Source organism: Podarcis pityusensis (genome assembly GCF_964106645.2).
Source record: "Podarcis pityusensis genome assembly, chromosome: 1".
NCBI lineage: Eukaryota > Metazoa > Chordata > Lepidosauria > Squamata > Lacertidae > Podarcis > Podarcis pityusensis.
The window spans coordinates 99449389-99468210 of record NC_138028.1 but is presented as its reverse complement, the minus strand read 5'-3'; the positions used below and the strand labels follow the sequence as shown (position 1 = coordinate 99468210).

The window sequence follows — 18822 nt, the reverse complement described above, 5'->3', positions numbered from 1 at the left end:
CCATGGCCAATCCCTTGTCTGACAGGCGATACCCCAGGAATTCCACCTCCTTGGTATGAAACTGACACTTCTCCAGTTTCACCCACAGCTGGTTGGCTTGCAGCCTGCTCAACACTTCTCTGACGTCTCTCACATGCTGCTCCTCATTCTCAGAATACACCAACACGTCGTCTAAGAAGGCCACACAATTCTTGTAAAGCAAAGGCCCCAGGACGTGGTTCATAAACGATTGAAAGCACGCGGAGCCTCCTTGTAGGCCGAAGGGCATAACTAAATATTCAAATGCCCCCAAAGGGGTGAACATGGTGGTTTTCCATTCATCCCCCTTCCTTATTCGTATCAGGTTGTACGCCCCCCTTAGGTCCAGTTTAGTAAAAATCTTTCCCTTCCTGACCCTTGTCAAAATGTCGTCAATCCTGGGCATAGGGAAAGCCACTGGTTCTGACACTGCATTTAAGGCCCTGAAGTCACACACAAGCCTCGGCTTGTTCGTGTTTTTTTTATCCACAAAAAACACTGGGCTGCCCCCCACCGCCCTGGACTCTCTGATGAACCCTCTCTTCAGGTTCTTGTCAATGAACTCTCTTAGCTCCTGCATCTCTCTGTCTGACATGGCGTACAGCTTGCCTACAGGGAGCTGTGCCCCAGGGAGTAAATTGATTTGACAGTCAAAGGGTCTATGCGGGGGTAATTGGTCAGCTTCCCTTTCGCTGAAGACGTCGCGGAGATCTGCGTATTGTCGTGGTACCTTCACGTTCTCCGTTACTTCAGTCCCTGCTAGGGTGGCTTGGGCCCCTGCCAAACCCTTTCCCTCTTTGCAGTGTTCTAAGCAATGTGCTGAACCAAAAGAAACCACTCTCTGATGCCAGCCCACCAGCGGATCATGTAACGCTAGCCAGCTCATCCCCAATATAATGGGAGCTCCTCCCAAGGTGGCCACATTAAACGCTATCAGTTCGGTGTGCCTTGCCACCTTCATTATCATTGGGACGGTCTGCAAGCTGACTTCTCCTCCCAACAGCTCCCTGCCATCGATCGTGGTCACCTGCAGGGGGTTGCTTAAAGGGATCGTCTGTATCTGGTGTTCAGCTGCAAACTCTTTGCTCATGAAATTGCAGGAGCTGCCTGAGTCCAACAGCGCCTTTATCTTTAGAGGGTGTCCGTTTGGCAGCTCTAGCGCCACTTCTATCACTAGGGCGGGTTTAGGAGGTTCTGGCGTGGGCACTTTCACTGCTCTTTGGCCTGACTGCTGTGCCCCGACGGTGGCAGCCAGGCGTTGGCTTTTACTTGCTTCGGTATTTCTTCCTCTCTTCCCTCCACAGCTCCTACCATCCCTTGCCATTCCTTCCTCTGGGGGCAGACTCTGGCAAAGTGACCTGGCTGTTGGCAGAGATGGCATTTCCGGGCGCCTTTTCCCTCCTTCTTTCCCCCCTCACTGGGCTTTGAAACTGCGCGCGCGCGCGCTGTTCCGATTTCCATCGGCTCTGCCGGCGGGAAAGTTGGCTCTGGAATGTCTGGAATGCGGAACTCCTTCCAACGTTCCCCCTTCCCTTCCCGCCTCTCCAATGCTCTCGCCTCCTGGCGCGCTCCTATGGTCAGCGCTGATTTGGTCAGCTGGTCCATAGACTCCGCCCTGGGCGCCCGGGAAAGTTCGTCTTTCACAGCCGAAGAAAGCCCTTCTTCAAAAAGCATTTGAATGGGTTCCGCCGATAGATCCCACCCCAATTTATGGATCAACATGGTGAATTCAGTCCAGTACTCACGGACAGATCGGCTCCCCTGTTTGCAAGCCATTAACTGTCTGCGGACCACTCCCTGTTCAATATCGCTGGAAAACATCAGATCCATGGCGCGAAAGAACTTCATCGTGTCCTTTAGGACGTCACTATTCGCTGCCATCAGGGGTCTAACCCAGTCTCTCGCCCCCTTTTCAAGATGCCCAATCACGAAAGCCACTCTTGATTCCTCGTCAGGGAATTCATCAAACTGCAGATTGAGGGCATATTGCATCTCTGTCCGAAAGCCATGATAGTCTTTGGGCTCCCCCCCAAACTTCTGCACCAATCCTGGTACCTTTCTGACGAGCTGGGTGTCTTTCCCCTTTTTGTCTGCATCCTGAGCCCTCCTCTCCTCAAGCCTCGCCGTCTGCAGCGCTAGCTGGACCTCCAACACCCGGTACCTTTCTTCCAGGCTTGGACCCGCTCCAGCTCCTGCTTCTCCGGTTCCGGCTGGGTTGCTCATGATGCCTTCTCCTGCACAAGCTGCTCACGAAGACTGTCGGAATGCTGTGATGGGACGATGAGCTGCTTGTGTGTAAAATCCTAGTCCCTCAGAGTTTGGTCAAGTTTGCAAACCTCTGTCTGTAACGGAGCCCCTTAAACATGGCTCCGTCAGTCGCTGGCAGATTCCGACAGTGGTTGCTTTCGGAATCGCTTCCAACATAAAAGCTCCTTAACGGAAACACGTCTTCTGGACTCTCTGCGTGACAGTTTCCGGCGAGGAGTGGGTGTCCCTACAGGAGGTCCTGAAACCTCCCCACTGTTTTCGCTGGAAGTGTCTCTGAGCCATCCCTCCAGCTCCCTTTCCCTCAGCCCAGCTCCTCTCCCCCTACTGGTTCCCTCTTCAGCTGCTGAGTCTCTCCCAACCTGTGTGAGCCCTTTCACTTCCCTTCCTTCCGATGGCAGTTCCCTGACAGCTCCTAAGATGAAGAGGGCACTACCTTGAATCCCGGAAGAAAGGCAGGCTATAAAATGAAACACAAACCTAGAGAAACATGTGATATTATGGCTGTGTACACACCATACATTTAAAGAACATTATTTCCCTGGAAAAAATTATGGGTATGGCAGTTTGCCATGGGTGCTGCGAATTGTCACCCTGCAGTTCCTGGGATTCTTTGGGGTAATAATGTGCTTTAAATGTGTGGGGTGTGTGCATCTTACAACTGTGAGGAATTTCCATCAGGCTTAAGTCCTCACATGATCAAAACTAACTCAATGTTTTCAGAACAAAAAGCTGGCCCATTTCCCACCTTGATCTGAATATGATTTTCTCCACTTTCAAAGGAACAACCTAAGCCATCTCTATAATGAGACAACTGTTCTGTTCAGTTTAAAATACAATCATTTCCTATGTGAATTGGTCTTACAAGGAATATTCTAAAAGTATTGGCCATGTATATATATATATATATATATATGAATGAGACCATTTCCCAAGGAAAACTACAGAGGTGATCTTATTGTCATGTTGGCAGTTTCCACTAGTCAACTATTACTGGTTTGAAAATGATATAAACACTAATTTGAAATGATAATTACCTGAAGGGATTTACAGTGGTACCTCGGTTTAAGAACAGCCCTGTTTAAGAACTATTTGGTTTACGAACTCCGCAAAACCAGAAATAGTATCCTGGTTTGCGAACTTTACCTCGGTCTAAGAAAAGAATCTGAATGGTGGAAGGGTGGTGGCGGGAGGCCTCAATAGGGAAAGTGCACCTCGGTTTAAGAACGGTTTTGGTTTAAGAATGGACTTCTGGAACAGATTAAGTTCGTAAACTGTACCACTGTACTTCTCCCTCTATCAGCATCAAGAAAAAGAGATCCTAATGGTAAATACATTTTTGAACAATCATGTTCAGTATAAATAAGAGAGCAAGAATATGAAGGTCTACTCAGACGTAAGTACCTTGAGTTCAGTGGAGCACAGGATTGTAACCTGAAAGTGACATGCAGGTTACCTGGGAGTAAGACTTCTTGAACTCAATGGAGCTTTCTTCTGAGATATATTGCACTGTGGATTACTGATGCCAATTGCAGGTCTCAACTTATTTTTTATTGTGCGTATGACATGTTATTGTGTGTGCATGTCTCTGCTTTGATGCTTAATTTATGGGGGAGGGCAGAGGCAGCCTGCCCCCAGCTTTTTATATGGATCCTCTTAGCTGCTGCTTAAAGGTTACATCGGGAAAGATTTGGCTAAAAATGTGGGAGGGGGACTCAGTTTGCATGGCTTGTAGCTTTCATTAAGGCTTCTCTACTGTTTTCCCAAAATTCAAGCACTGGCTGGTGCGCACGTGCGCGCGCGCGCACACACACACACACACACACACACTTGCTGATGGAGTTCATATTCACCAGATTTGCTCCTTCTCCAGATCTCATTCCCTTCAGGAGCATTTGTTCGAGCTGATGTGAGCGACTGGGGAATGAGTTTGACAGTAAGGGCACCAAGCATTGATTTTAATAGCACCAGAGGTTTATGTGGCATCTTTGACAGAAACAGTCAGAATGACTTCCATGGGCCTGATGGGAGCCCTTTACTTTCTCGCCAGAATAACACGTCTGAGGAGGACTTCATAAAAGCTTGGAGGTAAGGAAAGGAGATTTTCAATGGTAAGGGATGCGCCGAAAAATGAATCGCCATTATAAGAGTGTTCTATACAAGCTGTTCAAAAAGTGTTCGTTTAATGATCCGGCACAGAGCTGCAGTGACAAAAGAAAATGCACTGGCCTTCAAGACCCCTCAAATAATACACATTTTCAGCTACTGTTAGAGAGAAGTTTCATATTCACAAATGACGTCACATTGCCAACTGCCCTGAGATCCTTCTGAGCTGTGACAAAGGACAGTTCCCAGCCATCCAGGAAAATGTAAAATAGGGACAGAAGGCAGAAATCGAAGGCTTTGATATTTCCTCTGTTCTTTAATTTCTGAACGCTGATGCCAAGTACATGGCTGTGGAATTCAAAGACAGATTTTGACAAGATGTGGCAAAGTGCGTAGAATGAAATGTTAATATTTAAGAAGCCTATTCTGTTAAATAAATAGGACGTTTAAAAACCATCTGATATGGCTGTTCAAATGCCAGCTGGAGGACTGAGTATAGGCACTTTCCATTTCAGAGAACTTCCAAAAGTGGATTCCAAACACCTCCATTCTTCTTCTAAAGCAAGTGTGGGGCATCTTTAACCCTCCTGATGTCACTGAACTATAATTCTAAGCAGCCCCAGCTTGTATGGCCTGGGAGTTGTAGTTCAGCAACAACTAGAGGGCCAGAGGTTTCCCACGCATCTTCTGAAGCATCTTTAGCTGTGACCAAGCACTTGGGAAGTATTAAAGCTCCACAGTCCAATATAATGCAGGAAGAATGTGACTATTAAGGTGAACACATGCAGCAACTTGCAGAAGCAATTCTGGCTTCTGCAGTCAGGAGTTTTGACGGAGCAGAATTGTTTCTTTCTGCTTTCCTCCGAAATGCTGCAGAATTCAGCACCCCTACAGAATCATTTCTATGGTGGAATAGTGGACCTCTGCCCCTTACCGCCTCTATGTGCCTTTCACAATGTGCGACCTACGGGTTTCACAGTTATATGACAAGGCTCAGAACATAAATCATTACCTGCCCTCCTTTTTCTGAGTGCAGCAAGTAATGACTTACTCTCATCACGTTTTCGGACCTCTGTGCAAAGCTTTCACATCACACATTGTGGGAGGTGTGTGGTGGACAGGAGCAGCACACACTCAGTCATTTATGCTTTGAGCCAAAGTCTTCATGAACCAACCTGTACCTGTCCTTCAATATCAACACTCCCTCATTAGGACTGATTTGTACAACATGGATTTGCAGCACATGCCAGGCCATTCTAGGTTCAACTTTCCTTAGGGCACTTTCTACAACCTGAACCTATTATGGAGGGGTTCACAGCATCAACACCCCAAAAAGGGTCTTGTTTTCCTCATAGCCGCAACCTTGGATAAAAATAGAAATCAAACATTGCTCTCAAATGTTGCTCTAGTTCTCTCTCCAGCTTGCTGCTTTCCTTCCAGATTGCGTTACTGCTCCAAAACTGTCTACTCTAAACTCTGGCTTTATCTATTGAAGGAGGGCCCCCCCAACCCATTCACTGTCTCACAATGAGCCCCTTAATCCCCCTTAATGGCTCATCACCCAGGCTTTCACCTTCATAGCTTGGATATTCTAGGAATTAGAAGCCTTGATTAAATTATAACACTTGCTGGATGCAGGCATTAAAAGGGTCTGGAACCCAGCTTAAGACCCCAAAGTCATATCTACTAGCCCAGGACACACTGTTTGTGGATGTTGTTAATTCAGGGATTTATGTTGTGTTCAATATAGGTTTTACATCTGAACTACAGATGTGGGAAATGAAACAGATGATTTAGGTGTCATTTGTGAAAATCACTGAGAAAACACAGCAATGTTGTTCATATAAATAATGAAGCTCTCCAGATTTTCAAAACTGCTAGCATGTTTATGAAATCAGGTAGAAGAAATGGAGATGGAAGCTAGTAAAGCATTTTCAATTAGCTGCCTTCAAGCACTTGGAACTTCAGCACCTCCAATCACCAGGGACCAGTTGGAGAGTTTGCCTGCTGGTAGTTCTGTTCTCTTATTCCCACAGCCATTGCTTGTTGCAGCTGTAAAACTGAGGGTGTCCCATAGCTGTTTAAAGTACTATATACTTCCTGAAAAAATAAAAAAAGAGTTTAGAGTTGCAATCGTATCAACACTTAATTAGGAGCAAGACCCATCAGACGCACTCTGCAAGCACTGTTAAAAGTTCTAAACTCCTTTTTAACCTGCAACTCAGGATATTGCTTCATGCAACTAAGGAAGGTGACCGTAGTCCATGAAAACCTATAAATGTACATGTGCTCTAATAAATGAGTCTTTAAGGTGCCACAAGACTTGCCTTTTCTTATCATAGTTATTTTTGCTTTTAAGCAGATATACATACTTAAATCCCGAAAGTCAGATTGGAGTGATACAACCACATTATTGCATTTCACTCCAAGTAAATATGTTATTATTATTAATATTTTTTCCTGCTCACTTTCTTCTGAAGGTTAGCAAAATAATAATAAGTTCCAGCGGAATTCTAAGATTGTTGCCACAACCCTGCTGATAACAGTTTGTTATCTTCATCTCAGCAATACATGTTCATACGTTAAGATCCAAGCAGAGGAATTCATGCTTTTTCCTGTTAGCTACTGGAGTAAATAAGTGTTCAAGGGCATTATTTTGAATACTTCTATTACCTTATACAGCTAGGGGCCATATACATGTTGAAGGAAGCTTTCTTGCATTTATCCCTAGCCGGGTAAAAAAACTACATGTGCTACATGCACAATTCCACAGCCCAATCCAGCAATGGAGGTTGTAGGCACATGCCCCTTTTTAAAAAGCCGCTATTCCACTGACCATTTGTTTAGTATGGAGTCTTGGGATTGAATCCAGTGATACAACCCCTCCCCCTCTCTTTTTGCTTCAGCTGCAAGTGGAGGGGAGACCACTTTCCTTCTCTGATTGATGTTATTTCACCTTCTTTAAAAAGTGCTTTGCATGTGGACTCAAACTCCAATTATTTCCTTGTAGCTTTTTAATCCAAAGGATAAATGCTGATGACCTTTGCCGAGTAATCATTTATGATGTAACCATTATGTAAAGCAGTAATCTCATCTATAATGTCCTATTAAGTGCTAAGGAGAATTGTAAAACTCTCCTTGTTTCTGACCAGGTGTGCAGTATGTACACACTTCAGCCTATGAAGTGATGTGCTTTGGAGTTTTCCAAAAGCACTTTGTAGACATCTCTTTGCAAGTGTCCATACCTACACATTAAGCAGACAGCGTGGGCAGTTTTTAAAGCACAGTGGTTTGTTGTTGTTGTTGTTTAGCTCCATCCTCTTTCAGCACCCCAACCCCTTTTAAAAAATAATTTTGTTCTGTAAGTTTATTTATATACTAGAGATAGCACAGAAGGAAGACAATGTACTTTACAGCTGTATGTATACATATCTACTGATAGATGGATGGACGGTACATTTCTGCTCAGCTTTCGGCAGGATGCTAAGTACTCATGTGTTCTTAGGTTATCACTCTAGGGAAGCTTATGCATTATGCCATACACATGTGCAGATGTTTGTGCAAATGACTGTTCCTGTGGTGAAATAAATGGATTGAAGTCCTAAAAATGTGGAATATTGATTGGGTGTACTGATGCACATGTGTGGAGTATATGATCATGTGCAATGTTCAATTGTATTCACCCATTCAGGAAGGAAATGTGTGGGAAAAGAAGGGTTCATTTTCTTAAACTAGAGATCATTGGTTATACTGCAGAATATTGGGGCTCTGTGTTTTTCATATTATAGCTGTCATGGGGGAGACAACTTGAAATATTTTCAGATTAAAATGCAACTCCTTCTTGCTCCCTAGGCAAGATAAGCTACGACCAAAAACTGGGGGGCGGTGGGGGAGATGTACAATGTGAAGAGGAGGAAGAATTCTTAGGTAGCACAGAGGCTGTGTTAGCAGGCATTCTGCATCAATGAGATGTTTTCTCAGTTCAAACATTTCTACTGAGAGAGACTACTTAAAATGCAAGCCATTTGAGAAGTGTACATGCAGCTGGAGTTTTCTTTGAAGTTTTAACACAGCCATTTCAGCATTGCTGAAGAAACAAGCAGCTACAGTGGAAAGTTCAATGAAATGAAGTTTCATTGGCTCCTCAGTGTTACCTGCATGCTGGGTTGCATTTGGCTTGGCATGTTACAGGCTGCACAAACCTGCCACAGATTATTATTATTTAATTTAAAAATGTGGAATTTTGTATTCATACTGATTGTATTTCAGTGTATTTTCTGGATATTACAAGATAAAAATGGAGGATGCTAGGGGCTGAGACCCTCTTTGCTGCACTCACCAACCCCCTGCTATTCCCCCCAAGTTAACCCTATAGAGTTTCCCTTTCCCATCCCATGCAACTACTAAACTCACTTTTCACCTTCCCAACTCCATTTCAGAAGCCACTTCTCTCTCTTTTTCTGCTGCCCTGCTTTGCACACATTTTCACCTTCACCCCCATGCCCATGCCTTCTCCTTCTCCTTTTGCACACACCTCTTGCACACAGACCCCCCCCCCCAGTAACCACTTGCATCTTCCTCCTTCCACACATTGCAACTGCTAAACACCCTTTTCATCGGCCACGAGATTGTGAGGCCACCATCCCCTCTCTTCTTACTCTACTCAAACTTCTCCTTCAGTTCTTCAGCTGCCACATTGAAGCACCACACATATCTGCTATTGGGTCCCTGAAGCACAGATTCACACAAAGCGGCAGAACGTCCTTGCAGGTTATTAACAGGATTTTATTTGAAGTGCATATGCATAACAAAGGTACAGGGCGATAAGTACGCAACCTGCACACCCAATCAGGGTGTGCCCCCTTTATATAGATTTGCAGAATAGAATGCCACCTGATCTCTTGTAAGTCACCTGATTTCTTGTAAACCACCTGATTTCTGGGAAATGGAAAGTTATGGCAACTTCCTATGTCCTTACATGGGCTTGCCCCCCCCTTTCCTTCCTGCACCAGCCTCTCCACGCCATGAACCTCGACACGTGTTCAAATGTAAAACATGTGATTTATGTTAGTAGCAATAAAATGGGGCTTTGTCTCCTGCATTACCCTCCTCCTTGTCTTCAGTCTCCCCCCGACTGGGGCCCATTCAACCTTGCTCTTATCTTTACTGCCTTAAGCTAGACATTCCAAAGAGAGGCCCATTTTACTGTAACATTTAAGCATGTCCTTCTGGTTGGTGTAAAAGCCTCCCCTTTTGGGATAATGACAATACAATTATATATTGTAATATGCCCCTTCAACATGTGTGGGAGACAAAGGATGTGGAGCCCTCAAATATTCCAGAGTAGTTTACTTAAATCTCTGCCATGGTTTGAAACTGCCATTTTCCTCTTAGTTCCCTCCAGCTCTGCTTTACTCAATAGTCTGCTGCTTTAAGCTACCACTTCTCCCCTCTCAGTGTCCCTTGCCTTTTCTCCCATGCAACAGACATGGGTACTGTGCAGCCTGCCTTCACTTTTGGTTCCCTATCCCACCCTGATGTCATGCCAATCCAGAATTGTGACTTGGCACTACAAATCCTCCAACAGAGGCTGTGTGATGAAATACTTACATTTTTATTATAGAGATAAATAACTATGAAAGTTTGATCAGTGAGAGAACACCAAGCCTTTTTAACTTTCTGACCTGCTTCTCTTTATTTTATCAGAATAGCTCCAGGGATGAGTTTGTTTGACAAGACTCCACCACTGTCAGAATGGAAGAAGAGGACACATTACTGTCTGTGTCAGAAGGAGCTTTCACTGTATTTACAGTCAGCAAATGCTCTACACACTTTTCAGCATTCTCCCCCAGAATCTCCAGGTTGTTTTTATGAGCGTGTGGATTACAATTCTGTAATCCCATATCTAGATGTCACATCAGAACATCCTACTAACTTGGACACTGATTCTGCATTCCTAGCTGATGGAATATTATCACCTAGATCTCTTGAGCAGTTGCATTTGCCTCAGGCAACCAAAACGAAAGACAGCCCCAATGGCCTTTTAAACCCAATTGGTCAAAACATCTCATTGAAAAAATCAGGAAATGAAACATATTTTGACTCTTCTGATCATTGGAAGGAGCTATCGAGAGAAAAAAGGCAAGAAGCTTACTGGGAATCCTTATCTGCTTCCTCTTCTCAAAGCTTGAGTCAGGCTGACTTGGAAAGTTTCACCTACTTTTTCCCAGAAGATTATTTTGAAGGGAGGCGGCCTAAAGTTCAGGTCACATGGCCTACTGCAAGTGGCCTAACCTCAGCAAAAGCCTTAGCAAGCTGTCAGAAGGTTCTTGGAACCTCTCCCATTGGCTTGGCTTGTAAAGGGCTTTTGGGTACCCAGCTGGATGTGGCTATTGAAATGTGCCTTTTGGATGTACAAAGCAAGGATGACCTCACATGGGGAGCATCAATGATTGCGTTTCTGGAAAATTCCTGTGAAAAAAAGGTGCTGGAAAACATAACTATGTGGTTCGATTCAACAAGTGAGCTACCTACTGCACATAAAGAAATAATCAGAGCTCTCAGGTGCCCCAATCTCTGTAATGGACATGGGCAGTGCAGTATGTGGGGATGCCAGTGCTTTGAAGGATACGCTTCCCATGACTGTACAACCGCCAAAAGTGAGTAAGAAAAGAATTATGTTTGTTCGTAACCTGTGTATCTTCTTGTAGCATTTGACTTAATGGAACATCTGCAGAGAGCAATTTGCTCTTCAAACAGCTTCACTAGTTAAGACCTATGATGAATTAATAATCAGGTTTTGACCTTGACAAGCTGATCACAATACCTGGCTGGCTGCTCTGGAGGCGTGTGGGTTTGTGCACGCAAGTTTACCTTGGTAAACTTGCAAAAATGGATTTGACAATTCCCTTAAACAAACTGGTTTGAGAGAAGTGATTTTCTTTCTTATCATCCCCATGCTACAAAAACAAACTCCTAAAAAAAGAGAGAGAGAGTCCCCAACACAGATGTTATACTAATTTCAGAAGGCTCAGTTGCAGGAGTGGGTGTGGGGGTGCCTTGAGGCTTCATTCTCCCCACAACTTTTTAACATCTGTATCACAATATTGGGGGTGACTATCTGGAGGTGTGGACTGTGATGTCATCAGTACACAGACGACACTGTTCTACCTTTCTTCCCCATCTACTCATTCCATGGAGGCTGTTGAATGAACTGATGTGTGGAGGCAAATTTGAGCTGGATCAGGACAAAGAAATTGCAGCAGCAGCCAGACAAGATAAGGATGTTGAGGGTAGGGAAACCACCTATTCTAGAGGAGGTTTGCAACTGATCCATAACCAATTGGACTCCTCCTTTTTACAAGCTCAAGCTATTTATTTTCTAACCAGCTCAGAGTTGTCAATTGCAACTTTACCTGCAGAGGATGGCTCTCACCTCAGTTATCCATGCACTAGTGACATCCAGGCTGGATTAATCTAATGCACTCTATGTGGGGCTACCTTTAAAGGTGGTTAGAAACATCAACTGGTGCAAAATGTCAGGTGCCAGGCAGTTGGAACATGTGACACCTACAGTCACTACACACCAGGGGTGCCAACTTGAATAAAATATTGAGGGGGCAGGTAAGCCCTGCCCCACATAATCAATCACAAGACGCAGCATGCACACACTATTTGAATGGCAATGCCCATCAACTTTGGAGGGGGACGACCCCCTCAAATATTTTATTGGGCGAGACCGAAGGGACCTCAGCCCCTAGGAGTTGGCTCCTATGCTACACACACAAAGTCCTTTATAAGTTTGGCTTCAAATCAAATTAACTTGTATGACAACCAATTCTGATTGATTTAAAAAAAATGTTTACATTATCCCACAGATGAAAATCAGTATTCTTTTCTTTTTAAAAATAGTTCAGTTTTGTAGGGAACTTTGATTCTCATCCCTTCTTCTTCTTCTTTTAATTGTTTCCTGATATTTTAACTTTCTGACATTATATTACAAAATGACCAACTAACCCTTCAATCTTAAACACACATTTTTAGGAGAAAATCCCACTGATACCAATATAACTTGCTTCCACATTGCTATTTGTGGTTGTAGCCTGAGCACTTACATGAGATGGAGACTAGTAGCTGAGAATCAGACTGCAAAATCAGAGGAGACTGCCAAAGGGAGTCTCTCTCCCTTCCCCGCCCACCATTTCATTTATAAAGTGATGGCAAAATCTCCAACAAACAATGTCAAGGTAATGCACAGCAGGCATTCCAAAAGGTGAGGCTGATGGACCTGGGAAACCTTTAACATTTGCTTTTTCAGTTTTCCATAATACACCTGAGATTGCGTGTTGTTTTCTCATAAAAGGAAGCTTCATCTTAAAGATCACTCACCCACTTCATACACAGTCCTCCAGATACATATTAACCACTTGGGTACTACAACAGAGATAAGGAAATAATAAACAGTTGTGCTTATTAGAGTGATAGCCTGAACTTATGACAAATAATATTATTGTACTCCCTTTTAAGCTGTGGTAGAGGTATCATGGGAAGAGATGTTGCTGCCAGTAAAGCCATCTGTGGGTTACCTAGGCCCAGGTAAACTTTAAGTGGCAGATAATAACTGAGAAATACATATGCATACATATAAACAGAGCTTTTTTCAGCACCTGTCAGGTGGGCACTATTGTCAATATAAGAGAACAAGAGAGGTGTCCATGGTGAGGTGTCCAGCACCTTTTTCTAGAAAAAACAGCACTGCATATAAACATATACTATGGGTGATGTTCAAGTGTTACTGAAGCTCATTGAAGTTACTGAATTTTAATCATGCTCATTACTTTCAATGTCTCTACTCTGAGTAAAAGTTAACTGAACACCACCCTTTCTCACACTCACTCTTAACTCACTTACGCTACATACACACTTCCAAATGAAAGTGCAGGATCAGGGGACTGGAGATACAGAATTAAAAATTGCTACTTTATGAGTCCCTTTGTCCACCTTCCTTCTCTGAAGGACTGGCCTGTGTAGCAGGTTACTTGTCCAGAGTGAGCTAAGGCCACCAGGGTATTCTGCCCAGACTAGCCTTTCCTTGTCACCTTTGCAGCTAAATGGCCTGGAACCCAAGTACCTAAAAGTGCACCTTCCCCAATATCAATAATCTCTGACCCTATGATCTGTGGTCTCAGTAATGGTGCTGCTTCTTAGTGAGCATGTCCCATTTGTAGAATGCCCTCCTTGGTCAGGTGTGTCTGTCTCCCTCATTCTTGACCTTCAGGTTGAATTTAAAATCATTGCTCCTGGCACCCCTGAGATAATTGTTGGGGAAAATGCATTTTATAACCATTTTATTGCTGATTTTATTGTACCAGTTACTGGAAACTGCAGGATGAGAGTGAAAACTGGGACCATCTCTTCCAAACAGAATAGCACCAACAAATTTGTTATGTTTAAACCTACATTTTTAAAAACAACAACAGCTCAGGTCTCTTTGAATGGAGCCTATTAGCATTATCTCTGTGTTTGTTCACAGACAAAACTCCCCCCCCCCCCAACAACCAGCTTAACCCTCTGAAAACACACACACACACAAAAACGCTCTTTTATGTAATAACACTACAAAAACATGCAACAAAACAATGTACTAACAGAACGATAGTTTCCTTGACTTGTATGTCAAGTGTGCATAATTATGCCTTCTGTTGAGGAATGTATACCTTGATACTTGTGCTATAGGGAACAAAGTAATCCTCCAGTGAACCTATCAAGAAACAGAAAGGTGAAGACATTGCAAATAAGGATTGCAGAGACAACGTGAAACATAGCCTTGGCACCTGCATTTGATGAGCACAGGCAAGAAAAGCAAGCTTGAATTGGTATTGAATTATGTTTGCTCTCTGGCATTTTGTAAAAAGCCATTCCAGTGAATTGTATAAAATAGCAGGTTTAAATGTATTGTCTATAACATAGTAAAAAAAGAAAGAGTTTCATCAGAACATAAGAAGAGCTCTGCTGGATCAGGCCCGGTGACCTATCTAGTGCAGAATCCTGTTCTCAGAGTGGCCAGCCTGATGCCTATGGGATGCCCCAAAGTATCATCTGAGTTGAGATAGTTTTCTAGTTCCAATGTATCTTTCTGCTTAAAATATAGAAGAAAAACAGTTTTGTGTATTTCAATGAATTTCTTCAAGAAAAAAAAATAGGGGTTACATAAGAACTGTCTTCTTAGATGAGACTGGTGGTTTATCTAGATCAGACTTACTCCTTCGACTGTGGCTGAACAGATGGTCCAGGACATGGATGGAGAACTTACAGCCCTCCAGAGGTTGCTGGACTACAACTTCCATAATTCCAGAGCACTGGTCTTGCTGGCAGGATAGATGGGAATTGGACTCTATCAACATCTGGAGGACCAGAGGTTCCTCAGCAATGATGTAGGGAGATCCATAAACAGGGAGAGATGGGAGATGGTGACAGAAACCCCTGTAGCTTATCCCCAGGGTGTACTTGAAGGAAGTACATCTGTAAATGTGGAGGCTGTCCTTCTGTCAAAACTCTGAGTACAGTCATACCTTGTGTTGCATTAGGTTCGTGTTGCGTCTTTTCATCTTGCAAACCCGGCAAACCCGGAAGTGTATACTTCCGGGTTTCGCTGCACGCGCAGAAGTGTTCTACACTCTTCGCACATGCGCAGAAGCTCTCCGCACTTGCACAGAAGCACCACTCTAGTTGTGGACTTTTCAGGGTGCAAACAGCACCCTGGAACAGATCATATCCACAACTAGAGGTACCACTGTAACTTGTAGACAGATCTAATACTATATTATCATATTTTCTTTTCTGTTTATTTTTATACTGCTCCTTTTAAAAGCTATTGATGCTAGCTGCCACCACAAGATCTTTTGGTGGTGAATTCAGTCAGGGTTGACAGGTTCAGGGCAAGATGCACAAATGGGGACTAATGGTTATTCTATAATTACACATTTCTGAAAAAGTTACGAAAACACTACGACCAAAAGAAAACCTGGAATATTATAATGCATGGTCCCCAGAGTGCAGCAAGATGCACATTTGTTAGGCAAAGCGACATGTCTTTACCTAGGCAAAGTCACCTGGTTGTTTGTCCAAAGGTGCTAGCAGTGTGGATTAAATAGCCCCCCCCCCCCCCGAGAGCTGGTTGTTCAATGCCCCTGATTTTAAGGAACACCTTATTTATGGGTGTCACATATTTAGTTGACAATAGTCAGATAGCACTTAAGGACATTCAAGTAAATCTGAGGAGGATGTGGTTGTGCCGTTAGGTTCCTTCATTCATCTTCCTTGTGTTCAAGGTTCAGCCAAACACAAATAGGCACCTTGTTGTAGACATGTGTAGTGAACAAGTGGACACTGAGGGAGTAGGGTCAGTGGCATGTGAAATGAAGGGGAAGTGCTAGCAGCGTGGTCCTACTTCCCTTTATCCACATGTACCTGGTCCACATGAATAGCTTATGATCAGGACTAGTATGCTTCTGCAGCCTAGGTGTTTTCTAATATCAGCTTTACTGGGTGATTCATAAATATACCCAGTATTTGAAACTCTTTCATTTGCTGGTGGTACAGTTGAGAGAAATCAGAGGTTGGTTTTCTAGGTTTTTTTGTTTTTTGTTTAATGATATAATTTCTTGTTTCCAAACCCATGAGAATAGAAATAAATAGATTTCAACATCTTTATGCGCCCCCTCGCCCAGCTTGTCCGGAGTTTTGGGCTGGGTTGCCATCAGTATGCTGATGACACCCAACTCTATCTGTTGATGGATGGCCATCCTGACTCTGCCCCAGACACACTGATCAGATGTTTGGAAGCTGTGGCTGGATGGTTACGTGGGAGCCGGTTGAAGCTAAATCCTTCGAAGACAGAGGTCCTGTGGCTGGGCCGGGACGATATGGGATTGGGGGGGCAACTCCCATCTCTTGCGGGGGCGCAATTAGTGCCAGCACCGTCCGTTAAGAGTTTGGGTGTAATCTTCGGCACCTCCCTTTCCATGGAGGCGCAGATTGCAGCTACAACAAAGGCGGCATTTTTCCATCTCCGCCAAGCTAAGCAGTTGGCTCCTTACCTCTCTCGCCCTGACCTAGCCACTGTGATCCACGCGACGGTCACCTCCAGACTGGATTATTGTAACTCGCTCTACGTGGGGCTGCCCTTGAGACTGACCCAGAAACTCCAGCGGGTGCAGAATGCTGCAGCGAGACTCCTTACAGGGTCTTCGCTGTGAGATCACATTCACCCGGTGCTATACCAGCTGCACTGGCTCCCGGTGGAGTACAGGATCAGGTTTAAGGTGCTGGTTTCAACCTTTAAAGCCCTATACGGCCTAGGACCCTCGTACCTACGGGACCGCCTCTCCTGGTATGCCCCACAAAGAAACTTACGGTCTTCAAATAAAAACATCTTGAAGGTCCCAGGCCACAGAGAAGTTAGGCTGGCCTCAACTAGAGCCAGGGCTTTTTCGGCCGTGGCTCCGATCTGGTGGAACACTCTGTCACAAGAGACCAGGGCCCTGTGGGACTTGACATCTTTCCACAGGGCCTGCAAGACAGAGCTGTTCCACCAGGCCTTTGGCCAGGGCACAGCCTGACTCCCTCCCTCGGCAATCTTCGCGGAGCTCTGGCCCAATGGTTGCCAGTGGCTTGAATTCATTAATTTTATAATGAATGATTTTAGAGTGCTGTTTGTGCTGTACTTTTGTACTGTTTTATTGTTGTTAGCCGCCCTGAGCCCGGCTTCGGCTGGGGAGGGTGGGATATAAATAAAATTTATTATTATTATTATTATTATTATTATTAGATCCACATTTTATGTCAAAGCAAGACCTATTAATTTAAACAGAACAGCGGGTTTCCCCGAGGAAAGCAGTGGGACAACAACAATTTAAAAATCTTTTTGGACCCGTAACTTGGACAAACAAAAATGTGGATGGGCCCGTAATCACATCTGAATGCTCTAGTACTAAAATGTAGATTGTACCAACCCTTAAATACTCACAACCCAATGCAAAATTGTCCAGGTGGCCAGATTTATAATTATCATCAAACTGATATGGAAATTTAGAGACAAAAAGCAGTTACAAATTTTGGCAATACTCCAGGAAAATGTCACCCTTTAATGCTTCTTTCTAGTGTCATTAAAAGAAAAAAAAACTCCCAACACCTGTAGAAGGTGCTTAAAATGTCATTACCTACTGTAATTAAATGGAGAATTCAATTATCATGGATAACAAATCAGGCTGGCCTGCAATTTGTGTACACTGACCATGGTAGTTTTTTGTTTTTTTTTTAATCATAACCAACAAGCACAACTTAGGAAGTTATATAGAGCTTCTGTAATACTCTGGGGAGCAATCGCAAAATAAAAGGTAATGAGGAGTAATAAGGACAAATTAGTTTCACTATGGTAATGACAGTTTAAGAGCTTTCTGGGTGTGAATTTCAATTCCACTGTGGAATGTCCAGGAAAGAAGAGGCATCACAGGCAAAAAAAAAAAGGGGGGGGAGGGAAAAAAAAGTCGGAGTTATTAAATGTTTCATTTGCATCCTTTTCTTACTTTGATACATTACTTTTCCTTGGGCTACTTAGTTCTCAAATCTATATTAGTGAAATCTTCCCCTACTTGGAATGCAAATATATCCATAAATTTACTATTTCTATACTTGGAAAATATATATCCAACTGAATGTACATATTTTGGAGCCAAACCATATCCCCTCTAGCAGTAGTTATATGAGTTGTGCTTTAAAAAGAATATTAACCATTTTCCATGTTATCCTTCTAACATCAGACTGGATTCAGTTCTTATACTGCATCTTAGATTAGAGGATATTAATTTAAAACAAGTAAAAACATTAAGGCTGCAATCCTATACACACTTACCTGAGAATAAGGCCCACTGAACTGAATGGAGCTTTCTTTTGAATAGATCTTGTCAGGATAGCATGTTTCATAATCCCATTGGATTCAGCTAGCACCACAGACATGCAGAAAGTTTGGACTGAAGGCTTTATGTACAATCATAAAACAGATGGTAGACAAGACTGAAGGAAGATTGCTTTCTCTTCTCAGGATGTGGATAGGGGAGAATTTAACAAAATAAAACAAAACTTACAATGAGAGCCATGTGCAATGCGACTTGGAGAATGGGCCAGGGCCAAATGTAGGTTTGACCCATCAGTGATGAATGAAAGGTGTGTTTATTGTTAATACTTAGGCAGCGTTAATACTTAGGCAGAAGGGATCTTTATTGTTAATACTTAGGCAGAAGGGATCGGGAACATCAGTTCATCCTGAATTGAACAAGACAGATTCTTAAAATCATGTACTGTTGCTTTGCCACCTATGTTCTGTGGAGTCATTAAGTGATAACACCTTATAGAAGCAAGGCAAGATAAGAACAA

General features: G+C 43.5%; 1 protein-coding gene across 1 annotated transcript in view; it reads left to right on the top strand.

Moving 5' to 3' along the window:
* LOC308477018 (von Willebrand factor D and EGF domain-containing protein-like) overlaps positions 1-18822 on the top strand; it is a 209713-nt gene that overhangs the window by 79010 nt on the left and 111881 nt on the right. Inside the window, exons 11-12 of the mRNA XM_081005140.1 lie at positions 4157-4371; positions 10096-11048. Coding sequence (XP_080861266.1) covers positions 4157-4371; positions 10096-11048 — 1168 coding nt within the window. The remainder of the gene's footprint in view (positions 1-4156; positions 4372-10095; positions 11049-18822) is intronic.